Here is a 10,795-nt window from a genome sequence, read left to right as displayed (position 1 = left end):
AAAAAATAAATAAAGGCTAATTCTTGCTTTCTCTTCACTTAACATAATTATTCTGAACCAAGGGTAGAAACAACAACTGGAATTATTTAACATTTAGAAGTATACAAACCAATGAAATTGAAAACATCCCACAATTTATGTATTTCTGTTTCACTGTAACTGTGCCTAAGTGTGTTTAAACTGCAATGTAAAATTGAAATCTATCCCTATCTATTATGTAACAGGCAATTTAAAAATCAATAACTTCTTTTAGGATAATGCAGCATTAGAATTTTTTAACCATGTTTCATAAAAAAGCTATACTTAATATATGTATTTTGATAATTATTCAATACTACATCCAACTATCAAAAAGACTAAAAATTTCATGTGGCTGGAATTCTTGTGGATTTTAATAAAAATGAAAACTTGAAGATCAAATTCCTGCAACAATGTTATTCCTTTGAAAAGTGTATTTAAAAGCTTAAGACTATTTTTTTTTAATGTTGAACTAGTATTATCAAAAATTCGTAAAATGAACAATCTATGGCTATATATTTTAAAATGATCTCAAGACTCCTTCTCAATAAAGACAAAATAGCCAAATACCATAAATCCAATGACAGCAGATACTATCTGAGAAATTCAAAAGACGAGTAAAAATTTATTAGACACATAATGAAAAAATTATGTAACAATGTTAAAGTATGAGAAATAATTTTTCTTCATGTCTGAAGGACAAACTTTATATTGAATACAGTTACATGAATATATAAAAATATCAAATAAAATATATGCTAAACTGTGCTTTCCTTTTTCTTTTTTAATATTACCTTATTCTTTCTTAATTCAGTATCCATGTAAAAATCATATTTATTCATAATTTTAAATAATACCATTGACATATAACTAAAAATGACCAACTTAAAAGAAGAATTAGATCATATGTTCAAGTTGTTTTAAAATGGCATATTTAAAACAAAAAATATATAAATAAAATATATATTGCATCACAGATATCTATAATTTTTCTGCAACAGAAACAGAATTTCAAAGCAAGATTAATTCTTTTTTTTTTTTTTTTGTCACTTAACTGAATACTAGCAATTATATTTATTTAAACTGCATAAATATATTTATTTCATATGAAATTTAAATTTTAAAAAGCACACAATCAATACTGAAAACTGTCATTCATAATCGATACTGCCATCAACTGAGGAGCTTAATGAGACTTAAGAAGCTAACAATATCATTTATGCTCTGTTAAAATTATCAGAAAAACCAAAATAAGAGATTTTACATTGGACTTTTTGACTAAACTTAAAGCACAGTATCTAACATGTCCCTTTCTTAACAATTGATATAAATCAATTTTCTACAGCAAAATCAGGAAATATTTACAGTCTATAAATTTTCGATTTCAAAAAAATTCGACATAAAATAAATAATTACCACAGCAGTTCTGCCATACTTATGTCTAATACTACCATTTTTAAAAATTTCACCATATCTTTAATTGAAATTCTTTAAAATAATGAATATAGAACAAATATAACTAGAATTCATCAGATTTCATAAGAATGCATGTTTTAGGGAAGGTGATGGGTGAAAAATACTTATAATAGATATAACTTAACAAAAAATATAGCATATATATATATATATATGCAGGATTGTAATTTATTCAAAAATAATGGTATTTTTGACATGCCCTCAGGTTAACTTAGTTTTGAAAGTGAGAGGAAACAAAGATGGTTATTTCACAGAAATAAATTGCCTGGATTGAGCTTTGAAATTTCATGGCTAACTTGATCAGTTCAGGGAAATCTTTTTGTGGTGATTAAGCATCTCAATACCATTAATAGCAATATGTAATCTTACAAGAAATTCAACACAAGATAAATAATGTCCTCAATCATACCATAATCTGTGGGAAGTAATAAATATTTTTTTAAAACTTTCCACCATATTAATTAATTTTTTTAATTTTAAAAAACACTGACTTTTTATTTACTACAGTCTATTATCAACCAAACGTTATCAATAAAAAAAAAAGCACTTTTCTAGAAAAAAAATGAAACACCTTTCCAAAATTTTTCTAATGTATTCAGATTTTTTAATGAAAAAAAAAATCACAAAATTTACAATTTAGTGTTGGTTTCAGGATTGAGTAGAATTAATATATATTATACATAGAGTTACAGTCAATAATTGAATAACAAAGAAAAACAACTTGTGTCAAATTCTGCACAGATGTGTAAATACAAATGAGTAAAAATATTATGCATAGTGTATACAAAAATAAAAATAAGCAATGCAAATAATAAATTAGTAATATAATTTATCAACTTCATTTAACAGAATATTTATAATAAAGATAATTTTGCATATTAAATAAAAAAATAGAAAATTCAAGATTAAAGATTAATGCAATGCAATTTGTCAACTAAAAGATGAGATGCTCGATTTAGCTTCATATTTAGTTTCATAATATTCCTTTTCACAATTAGCTGCATGCATTTGTACTTCTTCTAACTGTTTTTGCAACATTTTTTCTTCAATCTGAGCTGCTAACTCTTCTTCCTCCATTTTAGATTTAATTTTCTCCAATGGAGAGTCTGTTTCAGATTCTGAACTGTCATCTGAATCCAAAACATCTGGAACTTGAGACATTGCTTTTTTTGCTTCATAATAATCCCTTTTAGCATTGGTTGCTTTTATTTCAGCATTAAGTAATTGTTTTTTTAAACTTCTTAATAGAATTTTAGCATGCAAACTTTCTTTTAAAGCAGCAATTCTTTCACTTACAGCATGACTACTCTTTTGCTTTAATCTAGTAGATGCTGCCGAATCATTCCCCAAAGCTTCAAGTTGCTTAGGGGAGTAAAATTTTTCATTCATGGAAATTTCAACTAAAGCACACTGAACCTGCAAGAAAAAAACCAGATGTTTTATTAAATTTTTGATGGGAAAAAAATGTACAAAATATTTTTCTTAAAAATATACATTTAAAACTACCTGTGTGCATTTTTGTAATTTATTGATAAATATTTTCCAATTTGTTGTTTTGTTTAATATATTTATAATTGTGAACTGAATTAAAACCATAACCAAAGATTTGTTAAGCTTCTACCTTTTCTCATAATGATTTTTAAAAACATTTAATAAAAAGAGAGCAATGAAAATTTACTGGAAAAAAGGAGATGTTAAGCAGCATTTTATTTCATATTAACTTTTAAAAAATCACAGATACCCATATTTTTGGGAAATCAACTTATAATAAAAAAAATAAAATAAAAAAAAGCCTTGTTTAAACAAAAAATTTACAGCAAACATTTTACTATCATTATGAACTAAATTACAAATTACATGCTTATACATATATGATTAAGGATGAAATAATGCAACCTTAAACTTCTAGTAAAGGTTTAAAAAACTATAGATGAAGAAAAATTAAAAAGCTTCAAAACTTTAATCTGAAAAAAATCATGGCATACTAATGATTTAGATTTGATTTATGATATTAATTTCCATATCATCTTAAATAATTTTGTTTATACACTTTTAAATAGTTTAATCTTAATTATATAACAATAATAATGTGAGCATATGAAAAGGATATTTAATACTGTTAGAATATGGAGGAGTATAAATGGAATAACTACAAGAATGAAATACATACTTGCAAAATATAGTTGAAAATATTTTTTTTTTTTTTTAATGGTAAAATCGCAGAAAAAAATGGTTTGCAAAAAATTGGTATCACTGAAAAATTGATCTTATAAAAATGGATAGACAAAAACTTTTTAATCAAATGGATAACTGTGGATCATAACAATAAATATGTTATGATCCACAGCTTAATGTGTGTAAGAACTCACTAATTCTTAAATCTCTCAAATTTTATAAACTTAAAAAGCTTAATCAATCCTCTTACCTTAAACTCTTTCATAAATATGTACTTAATAACTATTTTCAAATTTAAAATTTCAACTATTATTATATAATTCAATTATATTACTTATCAATACTTTATTATGCATTTATTTCAAAACTCTAGGGTAAACAAAATGTCTCTTTACACCAACATAGTTAGCCTTGATAAAAAAAAATCAAAAACCTCACAATACAGTCACCAAAATAGAGCAATTTTACAATAAAATGCCAGGCTTCTTTAGTTAAAATAAAAAATGTTAATAATTTCATTCACAATTTGTATTATTAAAATACAATCACCAATAATAAGAACCATGCAATTCTCTGAACCAGATTTATAGCTTATAATATAAAATTTAGAAAATAAAATAGATGATTTTCAAATATATCACATTCAATACTTTTAAATTATAATTTAGTTACTAAAATAATTTTAAAATGTAAAGCCTTGTTAATGTTTATTCAAAAATAGCTTTTCTCAGTATTCAAAATAAGTGTTGTAAAATATAATATTTTCATATAATACAATGCCCTATAGTACATTTTAATAGTACTCAATTATTAATAAACCTATTGAACAATTTCCTTGATTTGAGGGATGGATCATGGAATTCTTGAATCAAAGTTTTGAATCTCTGGGCAAACCAGGTGATATGGGTATTGACATGGCACTGAGATTACTTAGCACCTATTGAATGAAGTAGATACAAAGAGGTTCAATATTTTAGAAGGGAAATGGTTTCAGTATTACTAATAATAACCTTTCTTTCAGACAATATCAGATTTTTTAACAGAAATATCATTTTTTAAAAGAAAACTTTCAGAAAGAGCATTCATTTCATAGAATATGCTCACAAGAAAGAATAAGAATAGAACTTAATTACAATGTATGTTCACTATTCTATAAGTATGCTGATGTTAATTTTAAGTTACATTATGTGTATTTATATTAAATTTTTAAGAAATAAGAAATTTTCAGAATCAATAAAAATGGAAGACAAATGAAACAAAATAAGATGTATTATTGATGAATAGAAAAATTTACTGTGAAGGACTCACTTCATTCGATTCCATGTCATTTCCAATTAATACAGGTTCACACGTGTAATCTTCACCATGCATTTCAGGTTTTTGATTTTTACCTTAAGAAGAGAAGGAAATGTATATATATATATCAAATTTATAAAAAGATATTTTGATAATAACATAGAGACATTTAGGTGTAAAAAAAAAAATAATTTGGAAACAGTTTCTAACCATTTATGGGACTATTTAAATGGTATTTGCAGCCATCCTTAACTCTTATTAAAAACCAACAAAATTCTAACTACCACTCATTACAATAAAATTAATTTATTATGTCCTCTCTAGGTTTTAACATAATTTTAGTAGTTCTCATACCAATTAAAAAATAAAATAAATAAATACTTTTCTACACTTTATGTTCAAGCTTCACTGAAGAAAAATTTATTTCTACAATATTTATAATTTAGCACTATTGAAATGCTAAATGTATTTTCACAGGCAGCCAATTAGACATCAATAACTCATTTATAAGCAGGAACTCAAAGCCAAAAGCATGCATATTAATTATACATTACACAACTGAGGAACTGAACATAATATGAAAGATTTTATGCTGATATACAAATAAACAGATAATTAATTTTAAGGTAAAGCAAAACAACCATTCCTATTTATGAAAAATAGCTGAATTTATAAATTAAAAAATTATTATATGCCAAAAATATAATGCCATAAGTTTTTAAAAATGTAATGATTTAAAAAGTAAAACTTCCCATTATTAAATGAAAAAAAAATGTACAGTATTTATTCTTAACAATTTAAATTCTAGTTTTATGAAAATTACCATGAAGATTAAAAAATTTGAATCCAAAATATGTTGTGATCAGTTATTTGGTTCAACAGATCATGGAAAATGCACAGCAAAACTGATACTAATAACATCCTCCCACAAACAAAAAATGTCTATGGAAATCAAGCAGTTTTTCGTGAGATAATTTATATCCCAATAATATTATAAAACATTTTAAAATGTTTCATTTCATTAGTTAATGAAATTTTCATTACCAGCAGTTGATCATTTGATACAATTACTATCAAACATCTAAGTAGAATACTTAGAAAATATTTTGCTTTCAACTGTATCCAAATCATTGTCATTCACTTATTAAAAAAAAAAAAAAAAAAAATCTGAATTTTTAATGAACTTTATATTCTGACCTGCAAATAAAAAATTCAATAATAATAATAATTAAAAAGAGAGAGAGAGAGATTCATAAGGTCCCCATCTTTTAAAATATAAAGCATTTTCCAGAAAACCATTTTTAAATGCTAGTTTTTAAGAATTTTATATTCTGGCTTTACTATATATGTAATTTAAACATAATTTGGCTAGTAAAATAATTAGCCTGGATGAAAAATATCCTCATGCACATAAATTTAAAATATTTGAGATCTAAAAAGAAAAACCATAAAAGTGCAAAATTTTTGGATGGAACAGAACTATACATATTTTTTGGAATAACTTGCCTGTTTTCTGCATAACACAATGACTGAAATAAGTTACCACAATATGCAGAAAGTACCTGAAAGGAACTGAGCAAATGATAGTCTGCTTAAAAGGAAACCACTTTAATATAATATAGTTCAGAACTAGTGTATAAGTCTGAGATTGCATAAATAATTGGTCATGATTCTGAGGCCATTTTATTCATCTTCAAGAGACAGACAAGTGAGTTGATAAAATTGTAGTCAGATAGATATGGAAGTATCCCAGGAACTGAAAACCACACAGAACCCTCTGACTGCTTAATTTTTTTAAAATCACTATTCAGATCCAATATCTGCAAATAAGTTCAAATATTTTTCGAACAAAATGACCTCATACTATATGTTATGCAATAATAATATGATATAATAAAAATCTGTAATCATAAAAATAAACACTCTAAACTGCAAAAAGCACAAGATGCAATAGAAAATGGACTGATTGTAAACCTGCGGGACGAGCAGATGGTGGATTCAATAATATTGTGAAAAAATCTGGATACCAGAAATAAAAAAGAAGTAAAATAAATAAATATACATTTACATTTCAACTACATTATTAAAATAGAAAATAACCGAAAACAAATTATTAATATGTTGATTAATTTTGAAACCAATCAACCTATGATATAATTGACATCAAATCTGATTCAATTATAAAATAAATAGCCTCATAACTTGTACTGTTTAGTCCATAAAAGTACTAAAATCAACAATAACTGAGGCAGCATGTCCAGATTGATTATTTTGTAGCATTTGGCAATTATACACCATATCAACCTTCATAAGAAACATATGACAGTTTGAAATGGGATATGAATCCTTTGTCAACTACATGGACCATTTCCTTCATTTTACTGGCTATCATATTTTTTTATATTCTACCTTCTTGGTATTAAATAAGTTGTAACTTTATATGCTTTTCTGCTCATGCATGCTTTTTCTGCTCAATTCATTTAAGTTCATTATACTCAGGTTTTTTTAATTTATGAAGATGATTATAGTGATAATAACAGATTATCTATTGATTGCAAATCACTGGGAAACTTTTGTGCTAACTGCATGCTTTTGGTGAACACAATCAACAGACTAATATGGCATCTCAGGTGATTATCTAATAGTTGCAATAAACATGACATCATTGGTAATTAAGAACTAACATGCAATTAATATGCAGGTATAAAAGGAAGGCAATAATTATTTCACTATCAATTTTATTTTGGAATATATATAACTAAAAATAACTTTTTCTAAATATCTCATTTATTTTTAGAACCTAGTTCAATAAGTCGAGTAACCTATTTATTTTACCTGATAATTATCACAAAATTATTTATGAGACAGAAGTTAATATTACAATAAACATTTGTCATCTTGTCTTAATCATGGCAAGAATAAAGATACTAGCTGCTACTTGCTTAATCTTTGACTTAAAATGGTGGCAATATAATTTTTAATAATAAAAATTAACAACATATGAAAGAAATACTATTTTTTGCTTGCAACTATATACTTAAAAAGTGACAATATTTATCCTGTAAATGCAAAAATAATAACGTAAACAGAAAAGACTAAAATATTAAAAATGAAATACAAAACGAAATAATTAATTAAAAGACTTAAAATTATATATAAATTAAGAAGTTTGAAACTAACGTGATATTCCTTGCTTCTTTCTGTGGCCAGATTTATGAAAATTATAAGAAAATCTTGTAGGTATCACGCCTTTCTTTAATCCTCTGCGATTTGTAAAAGGCTGGTATTCGAAGTCTTCTTCCGTAAAATGCTCAGAACATATATAAGAATATTGCGTGGGCTGAAAATCGGCTCTTCTAACATTTACAAGCCATCGACCAAGAAGTATCTTGTCAGTTAATGGAAATTTGTGAAAACTTATGCCTTTATTTTTACACGATTCTTTGCGTGATGAATTCGTACAACCAAAAGCCGCACAGTGAGTAGGCATTCTGTTATTTTACAAGGAAAATTTTATTTGTAACTTTTACCATACATATTCCAGAATTGTCTAAATGAAAATAAAATCGTGCCAACAGAAAATAGACGTCTGTTTATAATTATCAAAAATTACTTCCTAAATCAAGAATTAACATTGTACACAAGAATTGTTTACAATGCTAGTGTGTTGTGATGCCAAACCTGATCTTAAATGACACAAGTATTTGTTCAAGCTCTGTCTCAGGTATGGCGCTCTCTACAACCGAAAAGTTAACTTCTATCACTAGCTTGATAAAGATTGAAAAATTAACTAACATTAAAAAAAATTATTTTAGAAAATTATTCAATAAAACATTTTTCAAATGTTTTCACATTTTCTGTGTTTTTTTATTGGATGATTTTATAAATCTTATTAACATTTAAATCAACTACAAAAAAAACCATTTGTTCATTCTCTAGTTATTTCAGGATCATCAAGAGAGCAAAAAATTTCCGAATAATAATGATGTTAAGTTTATCTAAACTGCGATTTGCACTGAATTTGAGATTTTGCTCTTCCCTGGATTAATGGTAATGATCGTGGATGACAACTTCGTCCGTATCAAGTTTGAGAGTGTTTTGTTAGAAAATTTAAATCGAAGAATGGTAATAGAGAATATTTTATTTCACCTTTAAATTTAAAGAAAAGCTTTCTAAAAAAAACCACAGCCTCTATTTGTTTAATAATCGATTTCACATAATAGTCAGTGGTACTCGTAATTGCATATAGATGACGCTGTGTGAGCCTATTATACAGTCTGGACAATAACGATCATGATAATCACTTTATAAGATATAAGAATTTTTCAAAGAAATATTTCCAAAAAAATTAGGGACCCAGTTTTCAAGAGACTAATAAATAGACTTAACAAAGATATAGAAAAACTTAACACCAAAGTTGAAAATAAAGACTTCATAAACAAACTCATTAATGTAAACATAGAAGACGGTTCAATCTGGGAATTAGTAAAACCATTTAAAAGTAAAAAATAAAATATTCCTCCGTTAAAGGCCCAGTTAGTATTGCAAATTCTGATATTGAAAAAGCCAACTGCTTGGCACACAGCTTTGAGAAACAGTTCCAACTTAATTATTTTAGAGACGACGCCACAGAATATATTATAAATAATACAGTCAAAGGCTTTCAAGTGCAAACGCAGTTCCAGTTTCCTGTCACGCAGACTTATGGATATCCGCCCCTACAACTGAAGAAATTATTGGTTATATCAAATGTTAAAAAGCCCCTGGTTTAGACAGTATTAATAATAAAATACTTAAATCTTTACCAAATAACTTTATTAAATTTTTAATTAATATCATCCACAGTATATTAATTTTAGGACATTATCAGTCTGTATAGAAAAAAAACTTCAGCTATCCGAATATTAAAACCAGGAAAAGAACCCACGGCAATACTAGCTAGAAAAAAAAATGCAAATTTCATTACTATAGCTCTAAACGGATAACTTAAGTCTCTTGAGGATTGGTTCGTGAAATGGAATATTGAAATTAAGGCCAGTAAAACCAATCCCCCCCCCTCGTTAAAATTCCCGTCCCATGATCTAAGGAATGCCAATATTTAGACGTAATTCTTGTTCAAAAATTAACTTGAAAGCTTCATTTTATATACACTTATAAAAAATTTCGAGTATTATTTCCGTAAATTACCCCTCTTACTTTCTCGAGATTTCCAAAAAGAGTAGGCAAAATAAAATAATTATTTACTCTGGCTTGCGTCCAGAACTAACATATGCAGGTCCGGTGTGGGGATATGCTGCCAAGACAAATTAAAAAAATAATTGAACTTCAACATAACAACCTATTCAGAAAAATATATAAAATTAAATGGCCCATGCCTAATACAAATATGTAAAAATCCCTAGATCCCCCCTCAAAAAATTCATTAAAAAAACTTGCCACCAATTTCTTATAGCTATACAATTTTAAGAGTTTACTATTCATTTTCCTTAATATTTAACATTTGAATTTTGCATCCTGATCATATTGTAGCAATAGTAACAAGGGGAGGGGGAGAAAAGAGTGAATTCTAGATATTAAAAGATGTCGAAAGTCTGTATAGTAGGGAATGTGAGGTAAAAAGAAATGTTTGAACATTTATCTGTATTGATGAATTTTAAAACTTTGAAGTGGATTTATACTAATGCTATAAAAAATTAACACACTTATTAAATTAAATAAAATGCTATTCAATAAACTGAAAGTGAAAAACAGTAATGGTATATATGTAAGCATTATTTTGTTTGAAGCAGATTGCAGTTTCGAAGACTGAAAGACTCAAGGAAGTTTTTAA

The 10,795-nt window shown here is 26.3% G+C and overlaps 1 protein-coding gene across 1 annotated transcript; it reads right to left on the bottom strand.

Annotated features, from left to right (window-relative positions):
- Positions 1-992: 992 nt before the first annotated feature.
- On the bottom strand, positions 993-8,652 carry LOC129967148 (THAP domain-containing protein 1-like). The gene is made up of 3 exons (XM_056081841.1): positions 8,146-8,652; positions 4,978-5,060; positions 993-2,910 (listed from the first exon to the last, which is right to left on the bottom strand). The coding sequence occupies exons 1-3, from the start codon at positions 8,453-8,455 to the stop codon at positions 2,425-2,427; spliced, it is 879 nt and encodes a 292-aa protein (XP_055937816.1). The 5' UTR covers positions 8,456-8,652; the 3' UTR covers positions 993-2,424.
- Between the last annotated feature and the right edge of the window lie 2,143 nt (positions 8,653-10,795).

Source organism: Argiope bruennichi, chromosome 4, assembly GCF_947563725.1.
Source record: "Argiope bruennichi chromosome 4, qqArgBrue1.1, whole genome shotgun sequence".
NCBI classification, from domain to species: Eukaryota; Metazoa; Arthropoda; class Arachnida; order Araneae; family Araneidae; genus Argiope; species Argiope bruennichi.
Note: the sequence above shows the minus strand (reverse complement) of the source record. Positions and strands in the feature narration are given on the sequence as shown.